The sequence below is a fragment of the Penicillium odoratum genome (assembly GCF_028828045.1).
Source record: "Penicillium odoratum strain IBT 22623 chromosome Unknown utg000002l_segment0_segment0, whole genome shotgun sequence".
Classification (NCBI taxonomy): Eukaryota; Fungi; Ascomycota; class Eurotiomycetes; order Eurotiales; family Aspergillaceae; genus Penicillium; species Penicillium odoratum.
The window spans coordinates 1,648,011-1,671,510 of NW_026643144.1; the positions used below are offsets into that span (position 1 = coordinate 1,648,011).

At 49.1% G+C, this 23,500-nt stretch overlaps 9 protein-coding genes across 9 annotated transcripts; 3 read left to right on the forward strand and 6 right to left on the reverse strand.

The window, feature by feature from the left end:
- Positions 1 to 144: 144 nt before the first annotated feature.
- On the forward strand, positions 145 to 2,138 carry N7520_002623 (uncharacterized protein; the record flags this gene model as incomplete). The annotated part of the gene is made up of 2 exons (XM_057136558.1): positions 145 to 203; positions 269 to 2,138. The coding sequence occupies 2 exons, from the start codon at positions 145 to 147 to the stop codon at positions 2,136 to 2,138; spliced, it is 1,929 nt and encodes a 642-aa protein (XP_056999244.1).
- An 850-nt stretch (positions 2,139 to 2,988) lies between these two features.
- N7520_002624 (uncharacterized protein) lies at positions 2,989 to 3,812 on the reverse strand (the record flags this gene model as incomplete). The annotated part of the gene is made up of 2 exons (XM_057136559.1): positions 2,989 to 3,482; positions 3,524 to 3,812. 2 exons carry the CDS (start codon positions 3,810 to 3,812, stop codon positions 2,989 to 2,991), a joined length of 783 nt encoding a protein of 260 aa, XP_056999245.1.
- A 731-nt stretch (positions 3,813 to 4,543) lies between these two features.
- Positions 4,544 to 6,755, reverse strand: N7520_002625 (translation initiation factor 2A; the record flags this gene model as incomplete). Its single annotated transcript, XM_057136560.1, has 5 exons — positions 4,544 to 5,715; positions 5,771 to 6,408; positions 6,468 to 6,539; positions 6,598 to 6,667; positions 6,734 to 6,755. 5 exons carry the CDS (start codon positions 6,753 to 6,755, stop codon positions 4,544 to 4,546), a joined length of 1,974 nt encoding a protein of 657 aa, XP_056999246.1.
- Positions 6,756 to 7,720: 965 nt separating this feature from the next.
- Positions 7,721 to 8,711, reverse strand: N7520_002626 (uncharacterized protein; the record flags this gene model as incomplete). Its single annotated transcript, XM_057136561.1, has 2 exons — positions 7,721 to 8,597; positions 8,644 to 8,711. The coding sequence occupies 2 exons, from the start codon at positions 8,709 to 8,711 to the stop codon at positions 7,721 to 7,723; spliced, it is 945 nt and encodes a 314-aa protein (XP_056999247.1).
- A 375-nt stretch (positions 8,712 to 9,086) lies between these two features.
- On the reverse strand, positions 9,087 to 10,552 carry N7520_002627 (uncharacterized protein; the record flags this gene model as incomplete). Its single annotated transcript, XM_057136562.1, has 2 exons — positions 9,087 to 10,441; positions 10,516 to 10,552. 2 exons carry the CDS (start codon positions 10,550 to 10,552, stop codon positions 9,087 to 9,089), a joined length of 1,392 nt encoding a protein of 463 aa, XP_056999248.1.
- Positions 10,553 to 10,985: 433 nt separating this feature from the next.
- On the reverse strand, positions 10,986 to 12,208 carry N7520_002628 (ESCO family N-acetyltransferase; the record flags this gene model as incomplete). The annotated part of the gene is made up of 2 exons (XM_057136563.1): positions 10,986 to 12,123; positions 12,177 to 12,208. The coding sequence occupies 2 exons, from the start codon at positions 12,206 to 12,208 to the stop codon at positions 10,986 to 10,988; spliced, it is 1,170 nt and encodes a 389-aa protein (XP_056999249.1).
- Positions 12,209 to 14,001: 1,793 nt separating this feature from the next.
- Positions 14,002 to 15,102, forward strand: N7520_002629 (18S rRNA pseudouridine methyltransferase; the record flags this gene model as incomplete). The annotated part of the gene is made up of 3 exons (XM_057136564.1): positions 14,002 to 14,044; positions 14,316 to 14,572; positions 14,626 to 15,102. 3 exons carry the CDS (start codon positions 14,002 to 14,004, stop codon positions 15,100 to 15,102), a joined length of 777 nt encoding a protein of 258 aa, XP_056999250.1.
- Positions 15,103 to 16,722: 1,620 nt separating this feature from the next.
- N7520_002630 (VOC family protein) lies at positions 16,723 to 18,554 on the forward strand (the record flags this gene model as incomplete). Its single annotated transcript, XM_057136565.1, has 2 exons — positions 16,723 to 16,898; positions 16,967 to 18,554. 2 exons carry the CDS (start codon positions 16,723 to 16,725, stop codon positions 18,552 to 18,554), a joined length of 1,764 nt encoding a protein of 587 aa, XP_056999251.1.
- A 3,869-nt stretch (positions 18,555 to 22,423) lies between these two features.
- On the reverse strand, positions 22,424 to 23,114 carry N7520_002631 (uncharacterized protein; the record flags this gene model as incomplete). Its single annotated transcript, XM_057136566.1, has 2 exons — positions 22,424 to 22,566; positions 22,721 to 23,114. 2 exons carry the CDS (start codon positions 23,112 to 23,114, stop codon positions 22,424 to 22,426), a joined length of 537 nt encoding a protein of 178 aa, XP_056999252.1.
- Between the last annotated feature and the right edge of the window lie 386 nt (positions 23,115 to 23,500).

Sequence of the window (23,500 nt, forward strand, 5' to 3'; positions counted from 1 at the left end):
CTTTACACTACACGTTTGCTTCACGATTTAGTTGTGCCTAAATTAGCCCAATATTTGAGCTCAATTCCTGACATTGAGCTCAACGGTTCTTTTAACGGGTGCCCCCAGCGCCTGTGCTCAGTTCCAGTGCCCCGTCAGCACGCAATGCCTTCGTTTCCCTTGACACCGTTGGTTCGGCCAAGAGAAGATGGCTTGCAATTGAGGTAGAAACGAATTCTTGTCCTTCAAATCAGGATCTGGTCACTAACTTGATTGATCAAAACCTTAGCTACCGACTATCGCATCGCATCCACGCCGCTAAAGGATATCCTCTCCGAGCTCCAAATGGCTCTTCGATCATTGTCTATGGTAACGAAACTGGCTTGAAGGTTGTATGGAGAGGGGGAAGACAATTCTCCGAGCTGAAGAAGCCCGAAGCTCCGCGACCCAGCAAGAACGGTGCAAACAACGACGGTGATGCAGTCATGATCATCGACTCCGATGAGGAGGATGCCTCTGAATCGGGCCCGGCCGAAGAAGAACCTACTAGTACTTATGACTTTGCTGCAGAGGAGAGTGAGGTTGACCCTGCCTTTCCATTTGAATCCATTTTGCGACAAGTCGACATTCCCTTGGGCAGCCGCGTGCTGGATCTGGCTATCCCTCGTGTTCTCCCCGAGGAAGCACGCTCGCCTTTGGATCCATTCCCGCCTATTGCGAAAAACACTATCGTGATAGCGGCAATCTGCTCGGACTTCTCAACTCGCGTCGTGACTTTGCCTCTTATTCCTCCTCACCCGACTCAGACTGATCCTCTGAGCTGGCACATCCAATCTCTGACTATCAACGGGGGTGTGACTCACCAAGATATTCCGCGCGGTGTCTCTCTTACGTTCACCTGCCAGGATACCGAAGATGACCAAGATCGCCGAAAGTCACGAAGCCGAGCTGGGGGTTCAGGAAAATGGGATCTCCTTGTCGCTACACACTCCGCCGAGGGGTCTGGTGTGCTTTTGTTACATCGGCTTCCGATTAGGGAGGAGTCCACAGGCTTCTATCATCTCATCGAAGAGGATCTCATCTCTCAACGGCGGCTTTTACCCTCGCCGGCTCAGACCATTGTCTTCAATCCCTCCGCGTATCCATCGGCCCGACACTCTCATCTGTTGGTAGCTTTCCACAGCGGATGCGTCAAGATCTATTCGTGCTTTTCTGTCAAAAGGGCCTCGAAGGCAGCTCGTCAGGTGTCGGGGGCAAACGAAGGTCACGAAACCATTGATACAGAGGGTCGCTGGCTAATCAGTCTGTACTCTGGTTTTGAACAGAGTCCAACAGGACTTCCTCGCCGCAAGACAATCATTGATGCCGATTGGGTTCTGGGCGGCCGTGCTGTCATGGTGCTCCTAGTAGATGGTGAATGGGGAGTCTGGGATATTGAAGGTGCTGGCCCTGGCGCTGCAAAGGGCCCGCTGCACCGCCAAACTACTGTGCAGGGGGTAACTGGAGGGTCCCTGACAGCGTATGCTGTCAGTGGTCGTATTGCAACCTCGCTATCCAACACCCAATCCGAGGTCGAAAACCGGCCACGCTTTGCGCCAATGACACCGTCGACTAAGCGAGTCCGCGAGGACACCCTTCTGAAAGGGTCCATGACTGAACTGACCCCTTCTCTTCGTGGACAAATATCTGTCCTCCGGATGAACTCATTCCAAGAAGCAATTCCGGATGAGTCAATCCTCTTCCGTCACGGTCGTCAGAGTGCGATCATCCCGAGTTTGGCCTCTCTCTGGCGCAACGCGGTTCGAGCCTCCGGCACCCTTGACGCGTCGAACCGATGCCGTGTGACCCCATTCCAGGATGTGAATTTGATGGGTGAGAACTTCCAGGCAATTAGTCACCTTCCGGCACCTGTGCGACGCTCTCGCGCTGCCGAAAGGCAATCTTTCGACGTTCTTGTTGCTGCAGAGCACCAACTGATGATCCTTGCGCCGCGGCTGACTGAATCCGCCGAGGAAAACACACCAACCCATACTGCACAGCAAGAAGCTACCGCTAATGACCAAATGATGCTGCAACGAGGCGAGTTAGACGTGGAGGGAATGGGACGGCTACTTAATGGCATGAACAGCCCTGTCAAACGGACCCGTATCTTCGCTTGATCTCAGGTATCAGATTCGGTTTTAGATGATACCCATGAACGATGTTTAATTTTGCAAGATATTTGTCCCTCCCAGCTTACTCTAGGAACTTCCTTCTTTCCTTTTTTTTTTTTTTTTTTTCGCGCTGCAAGGTGGAGCGCAAGGCGAGATCAATGCCTTGAAATTCCTTCCTCGGAAGGAATAAGCTCTGTATCGGATGCGATATATCAACAACCATCAACCAAGGCTTTTCAAGGCCTAGCTTTACTCTTCTGTGATCGTTGCATACGGCAACGGTCTCGGCGCTCATATTTGTACATGGAGTCACAGTTCTTCTTCTCTGGCTTTGTGGATGCCAATCTGTCCTCGGACAAGCTCCCACATTGGTAGTCACGATGTCCAGAAGAGGAATGCTGTCCAGAACAATTGTGGTGTGTTGGAGAGGCTCCGATGGGACATGTGTAACATGAGATCCAAGTGTTTGAACATGCAGAATGTTCATGTTGAGATGTTCACACTTATCGCCAGATTCATCTAATCGTACTTATAGCCTAGCTAATTTATTTGAGCGACCATTCAATGCAGGTTCAAGTGGATCTCTCGATATGATAAATGATTCGTCACCTAAACGCACCTAATGCTGAACCTAAGTAGGATCATTCTGATGCCACTCATAATCGAAATACAGATGTGCCGCAGTACGTGTGAGCTAAGCTGGTCAAAGTTCACCAATAAAACCCAACCCTTTGGCCTTCGACCTCGGGAATGGTAGGGTCAGGCGCCAGCTAATGATGTGATGTCGTTCTATGCACTTAACAAAGCCTTTCAAAGGTTTCTTGATATTCTGTGTATAAATCCTTTTTCGATGAGATTAGCCCTGTAATTCAGATCGTATTTTGCCCTCCAATTCAGGGGCACACCCTGCCCCGTTCAACTCCATCAGATGTTTCGATCGTGTACTTGTATTCATTCCTTCCATATTCACACTCTGCCGTGAACCAGGTAGCCGGCGCGAGTTCGCGCAATATACCAGTAACGCCGTCGATATCAACAGAGGTACACCCAGCCCAGCACCTAAACCCACGCCAAGAGCAAGTGTAGAGTGGCCAGACGACTCAGTTGCGGCTTTTGTGCATGTGGGATAGATTGTCTGCGTCGAGCTTGAATCCGTCACGTTCGTAGTGCATGACGACTCGCCATTTCGCGCCGTCGTTACATTCCCACCAGAGACGTATGTCCACGAGCCTACAGCATCGATGCCACAGGCCGTTTCCGCATCTCCTCTGCTGCTACATGTCATATTTGTCCATTCAACATTGTCGGGACATTGAAAGAGATTCGCATATGAACTTGGGATTTCTGTATCTAGGTTAGAGAGAACTAAATTTGAGCACTAAGAGACGTACCGGTGTAGCATGCCCGTGGGCAGTCCGCGATGGGCCATGAGCTATCTGAGCAGCTGCCGCGATATATAACACCTAAGTTGGCGCCGAAGCAGAGCCCGTTCGATAGACATGCCTCGCCTTTGCCGCAGCATGACTTGGTGTTAGGGCATACTTCCATGCTAGTCGCGGTCGTGCCGTCTGGAAAGTAGCAAGTTGCTTTGCTTAATGTGGCCCAGCACAGGAGTGCTAGGAATGTGGTTTTTATGGATTGTGATCGAGCATGTCGAGATCTTCGAACTTGTTGGTCCATTGTGCAAGACCGGATTTATACTTTAGAATTTGAGAAAAGGGGGAGATCCTTGGAATGTGTTTATTTGTTTGAGATATGGCCCTTGGGGGCCAAATCACTACGCTAGTGTTGCCGCGCGCGATGCTAATCATAGTGCACATCTGCTAGTTTGGATGTTAAGGGGGCTCGACGCTAGCCAACGCACATAAGCGCTAATGCAGATTTGGTTGTTTCATATTCAGTAAGATTTCCATGGGGCTTAGATATTTGTCCAAACCAGCTAGCTGAGAATATTTGAAAAAGGAGCTTTAAGCTTTATAGGTTTTAGGAGTTACAGTTATAAATGACGATTTAAAGCGCATCTGCGATCTAAAGTGGACCTGGGCGATAGGCTGGGAACGGCAAAACTAACTGGAAGTAGTATGAGAAAGATCAGATGAACTTTTGCGTTCCTGTTCAAGATTTTGAGATAGCTACTAGGACATTATACATATATGCCAGATCATGATTACAGGCCCATTCAACTCAAATCTTTGATATCATTGGCAGTTTGCCTTGTATTTGACAGATAGAACAAAGACATACGGGGATAAATATCCCATATATACGTGGAGTATAACAATCGCACAAGAAAGCTTCAAAACGGCTAAGTCTACCTCGTCCTATCTGCATCATTTGAGAAAATCTAAACAATCACGACATGTGGACTATTCAGTACATGGAGACTGCAGCAAATCGGGGGGATACCTTATTTATCCATTGTATCCAACAGCCTCCAGCTCCTTGCGGACCACATCCTCAGTCTGGATCTTCTTCATCTGAGTGTCTTCCAGCTTCTCACCGCCAGCAAGACGCATCTTTAACTCGTCGATGGCGCGAATCTTCTTCAGCAGGCCGCGGACCTTCTTGTCCTGGGCCGAGGGGTTGACATCCTCGGGCTCCGGGGCGGCGACGGGAGCGGGGGCAGAGGGAGTGGCAGCCTGCTTAGCAGCACCGTTGCCATTGGCAGCGGGGCCGTTCTTGCGGTTGCGGTTGCGGTCTGGGCTGGGGCCAGTAGGGGCGTTGGGGGGAGGCTGGTTGTCGGGGACACCGTCTTCACGGGCCTTCTTGGCGGCTTCGCGCTTCTTCTTATTCTTGGCGGCGGACTTGGACAGCTTCTCATTGTCTCCACCAGGAGGAAGGGGAACACCACCACCAGGGGCGGCACCGGGGGGCAGGTACTCCTCAGTAGCATCGGCACCGGGAACCTCGCGGCGGCGGGGCTTACCGAAGCCGTTCATACTAGCGCCAGGAACACCATCACGAACAAAAGCGGCACCACCTTGGTCCTCACGCTTGAAGGCAAGAGGAGTGAGCTGGCCACGGGCACCCGGGGGGCGGTAAGCACCAGCGGGTTTCACGGGAGCCTTGCGGGTGGCCAGGTAGGCTGTAGCAGAGGGGTGAGGAACAGGCAGCTTGGTGAAAGGGTCACCCAGCGGAATCTGGGCACTGTCTTGAGGACGCCAGTTGATGTCGTACAGCTCAGTCATTTCCTCGTTGTACATGAGGCCACCGCTGACGTGCCACAGACGGACACCGTTGTCAACACGCAGACGCGGGCTGGTGGTGGCAGTCAGGATGTACTGACCATCTGGCGACCAGGAACACACACTAGCGTTGGAGGCCTCGACGGTAGCAATCTTATGGTAGTTCTTATCCAAGTCGTAAAGATCCATCTGACCCGCGAGGTTACCGAAACCGGCAACCAGGACGAAACGTCCGTGGGGAGAGAACAGAATGGTATTACGCGGGCTCAATGGGAAGTTGTGCTTGGGAACACCGCGCATGTTAAAAATGGTGGTCTTAGCGGGCATGTAGCCATAGACGACACCAAATTCCTTGGAGTTAGGGTTCCAACTCACGTCGTGAATAGGACCTTCTTTGTCTGATGGGGGGTTAGTCTATCTGCACGAGTCATTGCACGTATTCACAACACATACCAAGATCAATCCGAGAGTCAAATGCGCCATTGGCACTGAGCAAGTACAAGGTAGTCTCCCCGTAGTAGCTCTTACCGGTGCGGTCCACCTCGGTCTGGGCCAGCACGATCACAGTCGTACCGGAGGCATTCCACTTGAGCTGAACCTTATCACCCTTGAAGAAGCTCTTCTGCGAGACCGGCGCATGAAACTGCGGCACAATGAACACCTTAACTTGGGCGGGCTGGCCCTTTCGCTCAGGAATAAACACAGCAATCGAATGGGTCTGTCCTGGGGAGAGCGCAAAATCCGCCACCCCTTCCACACGCAGCTTATTCCAAACGGTCGACAAGTTGTCACTCTGGTAGAACTGGACCTCATTGGTCACGACGCGAGCGCATAGCTTCTCGTCAGGGGTGTACTGCAGGTTCCAGCCTGTCTGTGACTTCTGGACGTACTGGCCGACGAGGGTGTTCTCATCACCGCTCTCAACCGCGCGCCACACCTTGAGGTTCTTAGAAGCATCTCCGTTGGCGTCCTTGGTTGGCCGTTGCCAGGTGATCAAGTAGGTTCCGAGCGGTGAGAAGCCCAGCTCAAACACGTTCTCGGCGAGGATTGTAGAGACAACGTTACCGGCAAAGGCGTCAACAATCGTGACCCTGTAGACCAAAATCGGTTAGATTCAAAGACAATGTGTTGGGCAGTTACAGCAGCTTGCCTTTCGGGAGACGCCCATGCGTAATAACGGCCACACGGTGAGTATGCACCGCAGCGGAGGTTCCCCTCAGGTCTGTCACAGCCAAGTCAGTAATGGTTTCCAGCTTTAGTTATTTAGTGCAGTATCCTACCTTTCAAAGCCCGACAGAGGCTCATAGGTAGGGGCAGCATCCATGATGCCAATCCCTTTGAGAGTGCGGTCTAAAAGGCAAATTAGCACGTGCCTTTGAAGCGTTTGATCTTGTCACAGGAGAAGGGTAAACCCACAAGCTAGCTGCGTGGAAGCCATCTTGAATTCAAATAGCTGGAGTGAGGTAGCCACGAAAGGAGTTCTTCAAGTATAATCTGGTTCCCTGAGTAATAGGAAGCAGGGTATGTTCTCGATTTCCGATTCCTGGTGGAATTTTATGCACGAGACCAGGGCAAACAAGACACAATCCGACCAATTCAGACGAGTCTATTTATCGCGACTTGGCAAAGCGCGACCGCGATGAATCTCGAAGGCAAGCGGTGGAAAGGAGTTTAATCGAATGCGGTGGGAGCAGCAAGATACTCTTGTCGGAGTCTTCTTAATGTTCTATGCTAGACAAGTCAATGCCAGCAGGGAGGGTAGAGCTGAGGGGGAGGAGTGGTGGAGTTTGGGGGGTGGAGGTGGGGAGGATGAAGAGTTGAAAAGAGAAAATTCGGGTTTTGGCGTAGCGGCCTCTAAGGCGGCATGCCGTCATTTAGGCCCGGGGCCTAACCATGACTATACTAGAACTACTACTCCGTACAATATTGAATACTAAGTATGCAAGATCTTGAATAGAAAAATCCTTTTTAGAGACCGAAGTTCTTTTTCGGGTTGTCCTGCTAGAAAGAATAACTTCAGTGATCTTTCCTTAATAAACGCCACGTGATACTTTGTTACATCCCAGTGATCAAAGAATCAAAAAGAAAATGGTAAGAACATTGATCAACTGCGCTGAAGGGTTGTTAAAATCATTCAAAGTCCATATCCATATCCATATCCATATCTGTCGTCTCCACCATTGGTGGTGTATTTGTTGCCTTTTTTCCAGATTCCGCCTCCGCATAGAAATACAAGGGTCCCGCGTCGAGAACTCGGAGGGCATAAGGGAAATAAGAGATAATAACCAACCCATCAATCTCGAGGAAACATAAAAGAGACGAATGGAAAAAGAAGAGGAAGACCTGTAAAAAGAAGTCCATCCTAAATCTCTTGACCTAGCCAATCCATTGACTCCCTGCATTCTATTCACGGCTTGGGGTCCCAAAGCCACTGGCACCTTGATTGGATGGTGTGACAATCCGTGGCGTACGAGCAGCAGTATCAACCACATCCTGATCAAAGGTCATGCCATCAATCATACGAGCATCTTCCGAGAGAGGCTCAGGGGTACTCGATCCAGCAGGGGAAGGTGACATCATAGGATCACCGGCAGGGATCTGCTGCTGGTGCTGTTGCTGTTGCTGCTGCTGAAGATAAGAAGTAATCGGGTTTGGACGATTGACATTTGAGCTTCCCATGGAAGTCGGGCGGCCGCTGGTGCCACCAGATGACATTCGATTTATGCCAGTAGGACGCGAGGTCGGGCCGCTGATGGTGCTATTGGCACCCTCGCCGAAACCTACCAGGCTAGCATTGCCTTCGTCACTGACATTGCTTATACTGGAAACACCATCGTCGGGGTCCTCGCTCATCTTATCGGCATCGAAAGCTTCACTCCCGCTCGCCCAGGTCGTGTGGCCACCGACACTACCCGTAGCGCTCGCACTGCCCACGGTGCTCCGTTCCTTGAGTGCTGGAAGGCCATCAAAGTAGCCGGGTGTGTGAGACAATGGAAATGCGGCATTGGAGGGCGACTGGCCGCCAGCTCGAGCGGTTGCGACCCGTTCTAGACCAGCCAGACGGGAGATACGATCAGCGCGTTCCGCTTCAAGGGTGTTTGTAGAGGAGGTTGAGGCTGTAGAGGAATGATGAGCGTGTCGGCCGTGCGGAAAGGGATGACCCTGGTGACCATCTTTAATGGCAGTGGTTGACAGTGCGGATAGGGAAGTCGTGCCGGAATTGGGAGTGCCTCTGCCCACCAACAAACCACCCCACCCAAGGTCAGTCATCCATGTTTCACTGTGCCGTATACACATTGAATGATTGAAAGAAAGGAAAGGCTTACGGTCCCATATCTGGAGTGACGGGGTCCGAAGGAGGAGGTGGTAGGTTGATGAGAGTGGGGGTCGACATCGTGTCCAGAACAAGATACAATGTCAGTACAATGGACCAAGGTTGTTTTCAGTAGAGTAGGATTAAGTGGGTAAGTAGAAGTCTGAAGCAAAAGGGAAAGGGAAAGAGAAATCGAAAATAGAGGATGTGAGCAATGAAGTTAAAGTGATATTGAGAAAATTGCGGGGGAGGTACAAATTGGGTGGAACTGTTGGAGCGGAACATTTTATCTTTACAGCGACGTCATACTCCAATCCAATCAATGCGAGATTACAGCCAAAACCAAGGAAGAAAAATTAATGGGATATATTTCGTACATTCATACAGAAGTCATTTCTGCTTACTACCAGGTTGTTCGATTAAGGAATAAAGGAATGAAGGAATGAAATTCTTTCCTTACTCGCTGGTCTTGCGACCCTCATAGTGTCCCCGAAGGTCATCCACCTCTTTTTGTAATCGCGAAAGATCAGCCAATATATCAAGCGCATTAGACGGTTGAGGTGATGGCTCCTCTGCTGTGATCACTTGTGAGACAGGCCTGCCATCGGTGGTGCTACGGGCACCATCTCGCGCCCGTCGAGGGGGAGGCGGCGGCGGTGGTGCCATGGAGGAACCACTGGCTATGTTACCATACGAGGAAGCTCGTCGTCCAGACTGAGATGTTTGTGAGTTAGTGGGTGAAGGCTGGCCAGCTCCAGCCGAGGAGATCGCAGTGCGAAGATCCCCAAGGGACCCTGAAGACGGGGGAGGCATGCTCATGCGATTACGATCTCTGGAGAAAGCTAACGCGGAAGAAACTGACGGTCCAGGACTCGGTGGCTGGGAGCTATCATTGCTTTCTAAGTCCCGTGAGGTCATGGTCAATCGACTGGTACTCGATTTGGACTCGGTGGACTTTGACCGCAATTGGCTTTGCCGTCGGCTGAGGGGTGGTGTTGGCGCCCGTTTCTGCGAGCCACTGCGCGAAAGCGAGTCATTTGAACCTGCTGCCACTTGGCTTTGTGATTGTATAGAGAAATAGTCTGGAACTGGTGGTTGGGCTGAGCTGGCATTTGGGGTGGCTGCTGTTCGGGAAGTCGCCAAGCTCTCTGGAGATGCAGATTGGAATGAAAGCTGGTAATTTGGTCGAGAAGATGTTGACTGAGAAGACGATGGATTGGCCGTAGCACTAATCCGTTTACCATGGTGGCTCTTTGGCGGCGGCGGTGGCCTTTTGTCTCTATTGGTCCGACTAGTCGGACTTGTCCCTTGCTTATATTCAGATTCTGGCCGATTCAAAGAAGAAGGGATATTTTGGTTGGTGCTGGATGTTGTTGAACTAGCTGTCGAGCGCTTGTACTCATTTGTGTTCAATGGACCTTCCGATGGGGGAGTGGACGATCCATCCGTGGATGGAGCTGAGTGTGGAGCAGACCCAAACGAATGTCTGGGGTGATCGCCAGGAGCTGAGCCCTTGGTCTGAATATTATCATCGTCTTCCGTATCGCTAACCGAAGAGTCCGGATTGAAAGGGTCTGCTGTTTGTTCATCGGAGGAGGTCGAGTCATCATCCTCCTCAATCTCCAACGACAAGGACGACTTTCTGGGGAATTCAAGCACCGAAGAGATCGGCTGAACAGAGGTGGAGGATAGGCTCGGGGTCAACTTGTTCGTTTGAGGTGCCGATGCCGTCGCAGTGGTAGCGTCACCTGTTTCACGACACTTCTTAGCTAATGCAAAGCCGTTGAGGTGAGGGGTGCCCGTTGGGCCGTCTTATCGGGATGTGGCGGGTACACACATCAACGAGGCATCATTGGGAAGGCAGAGTCGAGGAGAAGATACTCACCATTCAGATTCCTGCGAAAGGGATTGAAAGCAGACATTATGACGAAAAGGGGTGAGGTCTTTCGTCCTAAAGGATGGAAGAGGGGGAAAGTCCCCGCCGAGCTTCTTGGTCAATCCTTACGCGCCGCTTTCCGATGGAAGCGTCCGGACTCCCCGAGAGGCTGCGGTCGCCAGTCCAATAGACTACAGGACGATTTTCAATGAGGTACTCCGTACAGCAAATAGAGAATTAAGAAGAAATTGCAATCTTTTCGAAGTGACAGAAACGAATGATCTAGATCACATAAAAGAAAGAAAGAGAATGATATATAGTACAATGCATAGGGCATAAGACAGAATCAACAAAGCCTGTCCAGATAAAGAATAAACCATCCCAACCGATCCCCAGATTCCCGGTGCTTGATTAAACATCAAAAACGAATCAAAAATCAAATCAAATCAATAGAAGCCATCCAACCTCTGTTCACTTCATCACCGCTCGTTATAGACATGCCATGTCTGCTCATCTTGAAAGAATTTGGAGGCCAGTCGGTTTCCACTCTCAGTGGGTTGACTGAAGGCAATTTTATCCTTAGAGATCTCCATGCCATATATGTAGTTGCTGACCACGCAGTCCAGCAGGTCGAGCGCAATGCCCTTTCTCCGAGATGCTCCAGAGGTCCAGATGCGAGAGACTCCCACAATCGCCGGGTGCTGCTCATCTTTCACAGACACAGATGAGCTGTTGCCGTTCGGTTCGAGAATCACGGGTTGCGATTCCCAGATCCGCTCTGTCAGGCAGAGTCCCACACATCGACTGTCCTTCATATGCAAGAATACCCGGTATCGATCGACCTTTTCATCATCTTCCTGACCCTTCCGGTGTTCAGGGGGCTCTGTTTGACTCCACAGAACTTCCTCGTCAATCTCTGGAGATGACAACTCCTTATTCACGACCTCGAGCACCTTCTTCGCTTGGCTCTTTGCGCTCGGGGATGCCTTGCGGTCCACGATCACCACATAACCCTCCTCAAATCTTGTTGCTTCATAAACCCAGCGGGAAGCATTTGCGCGCATGAATGCCTTGCCGAGATCGACCCCGGTAGAATTCATCTCATGGAACTTTTTATGCAGCGCCGCATCCTCCGTATTGGATGAGTTATATTCCATGCCACATGTCGCACACGTCTTGCGGACATCGTTGCCTAAGTCGATCTGCATCTGGCGCAACGGTGCCGACTTCTGTGTCTTCTGCTTCGGCGGGTCCACGGAGGAGCGCACGCTATTGGAGTTGACCTCTGTCAAGGGTGATCCGGAAGTCACATCTTTATGTTTTCGCTTGAGGAAGGCAAATGTCGGTTTGCGCGTGTTCGCGGGCGGGGGGGTTAGCCGGGGTGGTGGTGATGAGGGTGGCGTGGTGAGATCGTCAATGTCGTCCACCGTGCCTTCAGATAATACGACCGAGTTCCGGCGCGATGGACTAGACAGGACAGCTGCAGAAGATTCACGGATAGCATACTGTAGATTGGTTTCGGCCTCGCCGGATTCATCTTGGACGCGTCTTTTTTTCGCGGCTCTTTCATCGTCATAGACGCGCCATGTTGGTCTTCCGTATGTTTTCATCAGGCCTCTGGAAGAGGGATGATTAGTAAGAGGCGCGTTGAGCTATTGAGTTGAACGTACCGCTTAAAAGAATTGGTGACTGTCCACGGCATCTCCCTGAAGATGTATGTGAATATGGCGGGGGAGAAGATGTTTATTCTTCAACGGGGGGTTTTTTGCAATTTACAGCGGATCGACCGGTTCCACTGCACGCGTGGCGCTAACTGGTTTAGGTCATATTGTTTAGTGTCAAGGATGATGCACTCACTTTCTATCCCTTACTGAGCAAGTCGGGGTTTTGGCAGTAAAAACTGAGAGGCAAAGATAATTTCTCTTTCTCTTGAAAGGTATGCAAGAATGATAAAGTGTGCCCAGTTGGAATGTGGAGAGCTTCGGGGGTTTAAGTCAAGTTCTCTAAAAAGGAAAGAAAATTGCCACCATGGATGAGATAATCTCTATATAAACAAACGAGACTTTACTGCCTAACATACGTACATACGAAGTAGTTGAATTCCTGAATTCCTGAATGGCTGGTATCCTGGTATCCTGGTATGCCTGGTGGGACGGACTCTTTCTTCCCCCCTCCCCCTTTCTACTTGGGAACTCCATCGGCGACTCATGATTTCCAACAATTATCGAACCAATCAATCATGTTCAAGGCAACAGCGCCCATGAGATTATCTACGGGACAGGATTCCGCCCCAATGCGCTGTAGCCTATACGAGGCTCTTTCCAACCGCTTTAAGAGTGTACTCGAATGAGCACACCCAACCCCCGTTTTCACCCGTTGCAGAAGTGGGATAAAGATTGAGATCCACTGTTCCTTCCCACCTTTTATTTCCACGGAAGATCAGAGAGGTTGGACCAACATAGGAAAGACGTGTCTACCCCCTGATTGGATCATTGTCGTCACGGATTATGAAATGATCAGGAACACTGATTGGCTTCAAGTCGAACAACCCCCAGTTCTCGCGGCTGGTTTTACGAAGTTCAATCTGCAGTCTCATCCAATAGAAATAGGAGATTGATCTACCCCCGGATTTCATGGTGCAGGGCTGGTATCACAAAAGGTCAAAGAACATCGACACGGTGGCAAAGCTTATAGGGACGAAAGCTCACAGGCCAAACTGGATGATCGTCATTTCAAGCTTGACGGCGGATCTTCAAAATCCATAATCGCTCACGCGTCTTACAGTACAGTAAAAAGGAACTTGAATTGTTTCTCGTACCACGGGGTTTTGGCCCCAGGATCGCCCGGGCGCTACTCAAGCCCATGGGTTTCGATCGCATTCGATGCATGACTTGGCCCTAATGTGTCCATAAGCTGCATCTGATTTGAACATCAGATGCAATTTTGATACATCTACGGAGTACGGGGTACTCCGTTACACATTGCCAGGGTTCAGAATCATCACACCTTTGTATACCATCTCTATGTTGGATTACGTTGAGTATCTATACTCTCGGGTATTGTATTGATATACTTCGGAGACGGAGATTCATGTAACATCGTGCAGGATAAGCTCGGGGAACCGGAGTCCGACTAGTTAACTAGTCAGAAGATATGAAGAAACCCCGATGACTCGGTATCATTTATTCAGTACATTGCAGGTTGCTTGCAGGTAGGAAACTCCCCGTGGAGTTATTTAACGAGCATTGATTCCTTTCGAAAAATAACCCCTGCTATTGATTAATCGTCATGTCTTCTTATTCTCCCTCATCTCCAAGAAGAAAATCCAATTAAACATTTGAAGCCTATTTTTGTCCTGGAGTCAACTGTTGGGCTTTTTTTGGTCCCGCTTTTGTCCCGCGGAACCGTTTGGCGGAGAGAAGACTCGGAAGTCTAGTCACTTAAAAATCTCTTCGAACCTTTTATCCTCCAACCAACCCCCAATTATCTTCAACCATGTCTGATAGCTCCCCAGTGGCTGGCAAGCGAAAGCGTGCGAGTATGTATCTCTCCAATGTTTGAGTTTTGTGGTTTTTTTTCTCCCTCTAGTTTGGTGTCATTGGTTTGGACCCTGAGACCTTTTGGCAAGCAAAGTACAAGGTATTTTGCCGATCTGACCGCAGCATTTTTTTGTTTTTACCTTATCCAGTGACGTTGTGTGACTTCCCACTAACATCCTTTTGTCCCTCTTTGCGTTCTCTCATTCGTGCTAAAGCGTCCCCGCAAATAAATTGTTAAATTTCCAGCAATGACTGACCACACGATATTAGGAACCCAATCTTGCCCCCCACCAGAGCTTCCTCAGCTTGTCGCGGAACAGCATGCCCCAATTCCCTCCCATGATAAGGACACCCAACGTTTGATCGTCATCCTCTCCAATGCTAGTCTGGAAACCTACCGGGCCTCGAGTGGTCGGGCTGGAGCCAAGGATGAGAAATACTCGCTCCTCAACAGCGATGAGCACATTGGTATTATGCGCAAGATGAACCGGGATATCAGTGAAGCACGACCGGATATCACTCACCAGGTAAGAGATGATGATCATCTACGTGAATGGAACTTGTAGCTTATTATCTACAGTGTCTGCTCACCCTCTTGGACTCCCCCGTCAACAAAGCTGGTCGCCTGCAAATTTTCATCCACACTGCTAAGGGTGTTCTGATCGAAGTCAATCCCTCCGTCCGCATTCCCCGAACTTTCAAGCGTTTTGCGGGTCTGATGGTCCAGCTGCTCCACCGTCTCTCCATCCGCTCCACCAACTCGCAGGAGAAGCTGTTAAAGGTGATCAAGAACCCCATCACCGACCACTTGCCCCCCAACTGCCGCAAGGTCACTCTCAGTTTCGAGGCCCCCGTCGTACGCACCAAGGACTACCTCGAGTCGATCGGCCCCAAAGAGAGCGTCGCCATCTTTGTCGGTGCCATGGCCAAGGGTCACGACGACTTCGCGGACTCGTTCAAGGATGACACCATCAGTATTAGCAACTACAGTCTTTCCGCTAGTGTGGCCTGTAGCAAGTTCTGTCACGCGGCCGAGGAGGTGTGGGACATTCTGTGAGCGGATCTGGCTGGAATTTCACGTGCGCCTCCTGCGTGCGTGCTTTTCGCCGTCTGCTCGGCAATGCTGTTTGAAGCTTGCCATGAAGCCACGAATTTCTTTGGGGGTTTGGACCGGTCCAAGGTGACGGGATGGTTTCGGATCTCCTGGTTTGGGAACCTTTCGGGGACCTGAAGCTCCGACTTGACTTTCATTATTGTGTTTTTTTGGAGACCTTTTAAAACTGTCGCAGGGGTATCCGACCAGCATCAATGTTCTAATTCTCTCCGGGCCGGATAATTCTTGCGTGGGACGCTGGGATTCTAACCAGACGGACTTTCTCCCTTGGACCAAAGAGACACTCGGACTGGATGGCATTTGGTTCCTTTTCGCCATTCAGTCCTGATCCAGAGCTCTTCCAACCACAGGTCCCCCAGTTTGACTGTGGCGATGAGACCAGAAAAGTGAACAGCATACATATATCAGGAGCCTTTTGCTCCCAAGATCAGGCACATAAGTATCGAATTGAATTCGGTTTATAACTCAGTTTTGTTCCTCATGACCGGATCGTAGGACCACAGGATCACAGGATCAGTGAGAGTTTCCAAGCTTGGGTTTCTCTCGACGTGGCAGACGCCTCACTTTTTGCTGCACGACTAAGCACGACTAAATCAAGTAGCTAATCAGAGTCGTAGATTTAGGTGGAAAATCCCACTTAAAAGCTGCACGCCTGCCCAGACCCACAACTACAATTTTGGGTTCTCTCAATGCCAAAATTAAGATCGCCTTAATAATTGTCATACTCTAAAATACAGTTACATCCTGGTTGTTGGTGAGTCACGAATACAGTAAGGTGGGAATTTCCCTATAACTTTCCTATTGAATGGCGGTCAGTAAAGAACCCAAAGCCCAAAATGGAAAGAATTTCGAAAAGGCCGCATCTCCACCGCCTCACCATTTGTCTTCCGCCACTTGTTAAACTGATCCACACTGGGTCCCCGCGATGACCTGGCCCTCTTGGGATCCGAGCGGCATCGGGAGTGGTTAAGCTCCCTGCGTGTTAATCCACTTCCCTCCATACTTATCCCTCACCGAATCATGTCAGAATTATGATTCGATGGAAGTTCAGGGAAAGCCAATTCCCGTCTCCAAAAGACCCCCTTCTATTGTCGTGCCACGTCCAAACCCAGCGGAGATCGCGGTGTTTCACCCTTTACCGACGTGCAGATCGCTTGAACTTGCAAAATGTCCTTTCCAGTCCCACCAGACTATCGTATCTAACCACGCATCACCAGGATTTTGGATCCAGTCAGGCTGGGTCTTGCGGCTTGCTGGGGCTTGCCTTTCTCGGACGATTGCTGTGGACTGCCGGATGACCGCAAGCTTGGGCAGCTTTTTATTCGCCTTGGGATTGGCTCACACTTGTCTTTGTCCTGTCCTTTTTCGGTCCCTGGCATTATCGGGTCCCCTCCGTGTCATACTTGCTGTAGAAAATCCGGCTTCCTCACCGTATATAATATCCTTTGACCCTTGTACATATTTCCTTTCCCATCTTGACTTTGTGTCTTGAAATCCAACCTTCCTTCAAATATCTTCGATTTACCTGGGACGAACTGGCTCGTTGACTTGGCAATTTTCGATATGCCTGTCTCACACTTGACCTTGACAGTCTCACACCTCCCGACCTCTACCTCATTTTTTTTGTCATGTCTGCAGCCCCTTGGGTACCAATTTATTGGTCGGCACGATGACTATATAGGTTTTGGTCAGAAGCAGGGGGAACCTGCTGATTTCTGGGTCACCGAACGGAAGCCAGGGTATGTGAATCATCGGTATTTAAGAAGCCTAAAGGGTAAAGGCACTGACGCATATACTTAAACAATAGAGGTCCTCCTAGTGCCGTCCATGTGGCATTCCCAGCCCCGTCCAGAGATGCCGTGGGCTCTTTCTTCATCTCCGCCCTGAAGGCCGGTGGAACGATTCATAACGAGCCCAAATGCAGGGATTCTCAGACGGGCTTCTTCAGTGCCGCCGTGATCGACTTGGATGGCAACAGCATCGAAGCAGTGTACCGGACAGGTGGCTCAGTGGTTGCATCGGAGGCTGGACCAACAATTGCCTTGCTGGAGAATGGGTCGGTGGTCTCCAAGGCCTCCAAGAGTAGTAGAGCCACCTCTGTCAGGTCCGAGAGCATTGCAACTCCTAGATCGGAGGCCAAGTCTCGTGCGGTCACTGCGGTGTCCAGAGCGCCTACTAGCGTGGCACCATCTTCCATTGCCCCCACCGCTTATGAGCGTGAGTCCACTTACGAGCGCGAGCGTTATGCGCCATCGGCTGTGTCTCGTCCGTCGCAACCCGCACCACCAACCTACACTGTGCAGACGGTCCAGACGGTCCAGAAGCCGGTTGATGACGGCAGTAAAGCAGCAAAGACGATTATTGGTACTCTCATCGGGGCCGCAGCTGGCGCGGCAATCGCATACGCGATGGTCAAGGGTGACTCTGAGTCCTCTTCCGATGCGAATACCAGCAATCCTTCGCCGCAATATACGCCGGAGCATCACCAGCTGATGGGACCTCCGTCGCAGGTTTCCCAATCGGAAGGACAGAGGTACCGGGCCCTCGAAGGGCCTTCAACGCGCAGTGTCTACACGGCGGCGTCAGCCCCTAGGTCCACACTTAGTCGCAGCCAGACGTCCAAGAATCCACGTGCCAGTACTATCTACGAAGGTACTGAATTCTTCGATGACCATGGCCGCGGCGCCTCGGACGGCAGTGTCTTCAGTATCCCTGAACATGGACCTCTCCGAGCCATTGAGTACCCCGCCTCTCATAACGAATGGCGTGATGAATACAGTCCCAGCACCTTTATCAGTAGCTATGCAGCGGATAAGCCACGCGCTGGCAGCGTGCACTCCGTCTCCACCATCAAAGCCTCCCAAGCCAACGGCCAACGCCGACACAGCCACGACGACAGAGACACATATTCCACCCACAGCAACGGCTCGAAAGCCCACCGCGCAGCCTCCTCCCACGGTCACAGCCACCACTCCACCAAGTCCGTCAAGGACAACGGCAGTGTCGCTTCTTCTATCCGTTCGGCACGCAATATCCCGCTGCCCGCGGGCTCCAAAGCGACATACTATTCTGCTACTCCTAGCGAGCATGGCAAGTCACATCTCTCGGCTCGCAATGTCCCACTTCCTGATAGTGTGATTGACCTTGATGTGAACTCCCATGTCTCGCCGAATGACTCCGTCAGCCAGATTGGTAGTCGTCCTGCTCGGTCCTCCCACTCCCACCACTCTAAACACTCCAAGTCATCGAAACATTCCTCCAAGCCTAAGTTTGAGGATGTGGTGAAGCCGGCTGATAGTGTGAGTCAAGTTTCGCGGACTTCGCAGCGCACTATCAAGGCTGAGGAGAATCGAGCTGCCTCGAGGGTGAGCAGCTGGCGGAGCCAGGTTGTGTGATGGATTTTATCAATCAATTTCATGACTTGTTGATTTTATATGACTTGTTTTTCTTCTTTTTCTTCTTTTTCTTCTTTTTCTTCTTTTTCTTCTTTTTCTTCTTTTTCTTCTTTTTCTTCTTCTTCTTCTTCTTCAACGTCATCAACCAACATCAACATCATCAACATCTTCTTCATTGTCTCCTTTTTGGTTATTCCTTTTTCTTCTTCCATTTTGTTATTTTCTTTTGCATTGCAGGTTTTGGTTCAACAAATTGCATATACGACAAATCAGGTGCTTAGGTGGCGCATTCCTCTTAATTATCATGGATATAAATTTAGAAACAGACATACTAGATACAATACATATTAGCCCGATCAAGAACATACTTATCTATACCCATGGCTTCGAGTTAACTAAGTCATGTTCCCTATAGCCTACACAGGTAGCCTTAAGTGTACCTACTCCAGTACCAACTCCAGTACCGACCCTTTTATCTATAGTATACTATATGAGTATATCGAACAGGGTCAGATGATATTAGATTTTATGGATTTTCTGGATTTTCTTTCACAACATAATATAAAATGGTCAAAGTGGTGATCTCTATTTATATAATAAAAAATGATCTGTCAATCTGGCCGCTACTCGCCCCTTTACCAATCTCTCAGTCTGTCTAAGAAGACTTATAAAGGTCTTGTGCGGACACACGGAGATATCCATTCTAGAAGCCCACCTAGGACTTTGTATGCGAAAATGTCTTAGACAGTTTTGGTCGTAGATTAGTGATATCTCCGTTCGGTTCTCTGATTCCCTTCAACTATCGCGTTCTGAGGTGCGAATCGCAGCATTGGCCTTCAACTCATCAAATCATTAGAAGCGAGAGATTGGAATAACATCGACTCTCTCGTCCAGATACACTGGACGCAAACGACTCTTCTGTTTGGGACGTGAGAAGAACTCGCATTTTCCTATCTTGATTCCACGGCTGATATTTACACTACAGCTCGAGGAAACAGGATCGCAAAGCGTCCATATTGACTACACAAATGAGCAGACCATCAAAGCAGCAGCGGCCGAGCTGCAAGGAAAATATGCAACTCTGAATGTACTTGCCTACTGTGGCGATAGGCTTGCCAATCTTCCAAGGTACAGTGGCCTTTTACTAATTTCCTGCAAAGGTGTCAAAGTCTGTTCAATAGAGTGGGACAATCAAGGACGATGAAAACTTGTCTACGAAGGCCGGAAGCCGACATTCATTCCCATTGATCGTATGTAATTTCAAACATAGGGAAATGTCACCCCATTACACTAGGTATTGGAGTTCACAGAAGCTATGAAATGTGCAACGATCCGCTCCCTATCAACTTCCTCCGATCGGGTCTCTGTAATGCTCATCTTAAGCATCCTTTCCACAATATCACCTTCACATATTTGCATCACCTTCATCAGCTCACGAAACCAAGTCATTCGTCTTTCGTGCCAACCTTCTTTTTCAATATTGCCGAGTCTTGTCCCATCTCGAAAGCATTCGTGTTGCATCCAAAAAGCATATTGGGCCATCTCATTTGTTAAGTAGGTTTCGGCCGATCTAAAGGGATTTGAGCATATAAAAGTCTCCAAGAAACGATCATTTTCATGATCCACTTCCCAGAGTATCTAATTTGTCAGTATATAGTCGTATTTCGCTAAATGATATCTTGTCACTCACTGCGCTCGGCTGTCTTCTGTCATTTCTTTCTTTTTGCTTCTTAATCACCACGTCATGTTTTCTTTTCAGGAGAATGATCCACTGAGATTTGAGATCTAGCAGAGTTTTGTTCGTCAATAGCTGAACATCCACCTCCACCTCAAAAAGCTCATCCTCCTCATCTAATATCTCCATGGCCTTCGTCTTTGTAGGCTTGGCCTGATTGAAAGATCCATAGTTGTGCATTACCACACCTTTCCCTCCGTGGCAGCAGGAATGTTTAATTTCGACGATGTCGGCTTGTGTCCTGCGGACAAATGATATAAGCATCTGTTTTGAAGCTTCATAACCTCGAAATTCTTCGACAATTGTGAGCCACTCCAAAGCCCACACAAATCCAGGTAAATTCCGAATTGTATAGGTTTCGAAGTGGAGAGAAAATATCGAAGACGTATGGCAGCCATGACCGTCAGAACATGGGCAGTCACAATCGTCAGGAAGAAATACATCAGCCCCTGCGGACAAGCACAGCTTGATTGAATCAACGGTATCCCAAAGAAGCCAACTGGAGTCTCTTAGCTGCGCAATGAGATGAGAAAGAACAGTTCGTCCGTGTGAGTCAACATGGTTTACGTTGCTCCCATTATCAAGACAATATTTGAACACTTGGGCATTCGGATACGCCGCAATAGAATATGTTCCAAGTTTTCCATCGCCATTTTGCTGGTTAAATCCCTGAAAGCCATGGCGAACGAGGGCCTGTGCCTCATTTTCATGCCGAACATAATGTAGGAGATTGTTTTGACTTGTACCTGTGAGGTAATGATCGAATGTAAAGTTCACATCCTCACAAAGATCAACTAATGTTGCGAAATATGTCGCTCTTTTCAAGTCATCCATCTGCATCCCCTTTGCTATTAGAGCCATCACGGCATCAATAACAAAATACTGAAAGCTTCTCGAAGTATAGCATGACCGTATTGTGTATAGGGATTCAATGATGAGCTCCCAATGACCATGTGCAGATGCATATGAGATGAAATCTCGATTCAATCGCGTATCTAACATGTCGATGCCCGCACCTTGTAAGATAAGCAGTTTGACAACTTGGCTGTTTCCAATTCCGGCGGCGTACATTAAGGGAGTAATGCCATAATTGTCAGTGACATCCATACGATGCCCAGCTTTGAGAAGAATACGAGATATTTCTATATTCACACTCGCAAGGTGCAATGGTGTCTGACCCAGAAAGTTTCGATCGTCTTCCAGTTTGATTGAAGGAGTGGCCAAACGCCTAACAGTCTCAACTGACTGGAGTAGAACTGTTTCATGGAGTGCCGTGATTCCCGCAAATCCTTGACTTTTGTAAATATTGGCGATCTGAATAAAAGTACATCAAACTCACCAGGGCTAGTCTTTGCAAGCGTGGCAAGGTACTCAATGAAGAATGGATCTGGAGTTCCTTCTTCTGATATCCAACTTGGCGATGATGGCTGGGGCCATCTCTGAAGCACTGGTGAAGCAGTATTGCTGAGATCGAATCCACTTTCGAGGATGGTGTCAAGCAAATCAAGATGGCGTCCCTCTCCTATCCAAGCTACACATTTGATAAAGAAGCTAATCCAAATCACGATCAGTCAGACTGACCTTCCACGGATATGATTGAACAAACCTTGCATCCTGATTCTCAAGTGTCATCCCAAATTCACTGACTAGAAACTCCAGAAGAGAGAATTGTCTACCTTGATTCATCCAAGGCCCATGAATAAGAAGATTCTATGTATAAATAAGCAAGACTGGACTCATATGCCATAAAGAAGACTCACCTGAATATAATCTTCTCCATCTGGGTTCACATGGTTTGTAAGACTACCGGCGGATTTTTTTTATGCGCGAGAACTCGATTTCGCCTTGGCAAGCGAAATCAAACCTTGCTGGCACTTCCAGATTATTTCAAAGCCTCCATATGTATAATTGAATACTCTTTGTACACTGAGCCCCGGTCGAATAGTGTACTTTCCCGTGGCAGACACCAGTTCCAAGCCTAAAACGAATGCACATGGAATTCGGAATTTGTTCAAGGCAAACCGTACTCTCCAAGAAGAAATCCGCACAGCACAGGTTTCATCACTGCACCTTTCAAACAAAGCTGAAAATGGCGTGCATTCAAAGCCCCAGTAGCGCCCCTTGATTCTTTCGGTCAGATGACAAGAGCAGTAGCAGTGTTGTCGACTGCACGATGCTCGTTGAGCTTGGTATGCTCTTCTGGTGACAGAAGCCTCTTCAGCTTGAAATATTGAATAAGGATTTTGCGAGACAGAAGAATCTGGAGAGGATGATTGACTGGAAGCAGGTGTGGCTGTACTCTCCCCTGGTGGACCTGCTACCGTCGGTATCGGCGGCTGAAGGGAGTTTAAAAAAAGTGACCTATACAGTAAATGTAAGTCCAAACATTTTCGTCTGCCTCGGAATTTTGGTACCCACAATGTTAGTATACTATTCATTTTCTCAATTCTGGCGTCGATTCTTTCGATCTCCTTGCGAATATCCCGCGAAAATAGTTGCTTTACTACTTTCAACCCATTGCGTTGTCCAGGTGCCACGAAAGAGACTTTTTCCAAAAGCTCTTCCAGCGCAAAGTCGATAGTGCTGTAAATTGTATTACATTCCACAACTGCTTCCTCTACTGCAGGATGCGTCGCTCGGGTTTGAACGAACTGTAAAATTCGACGAAGAATTTTCAGGTGACTTATCAAAGACTTTACCAAATTTCCAGCCTCGTTGTGATTGTACTTATAAGTAGCGTTTAGATCATCGATCCTCTGAGCTACTTGCGCAACAAAAGTAGCAAGACCAGCAGCAGCAGACACGGTCCCAACGATTTCTGCCATTTCCCGAGTAGGTCTTGAACTTCCTTTTGATGGTAACGTTGAGTAGATTCATTCTAGCCCAGTGGCACAGATCGAGATAAAGTAGGTGAGAATATATCGAGCAATAGAGAGGGACGACGTGGCATTTCATTGGTGCTTTATTCAAATGCACCGCCTCGATTAGGAGGCAGTAAACCGCAAATGACTTGGCAAATTATTGGACTGTAAAAGTTCGGGTTCTAATCATAGGAGCCCAACGCATTGTGCATGCAGGATGACAGCAAAACGCGGCGGTTACATATCACACTTTACGCAAGCGATGCGGGCGCCAACTTGAGCGGATCTTCAACATTTTTACCAACCTTTGGTCATGAGGACCGGGTTCGTAAGGTCCCGCAACCATATTG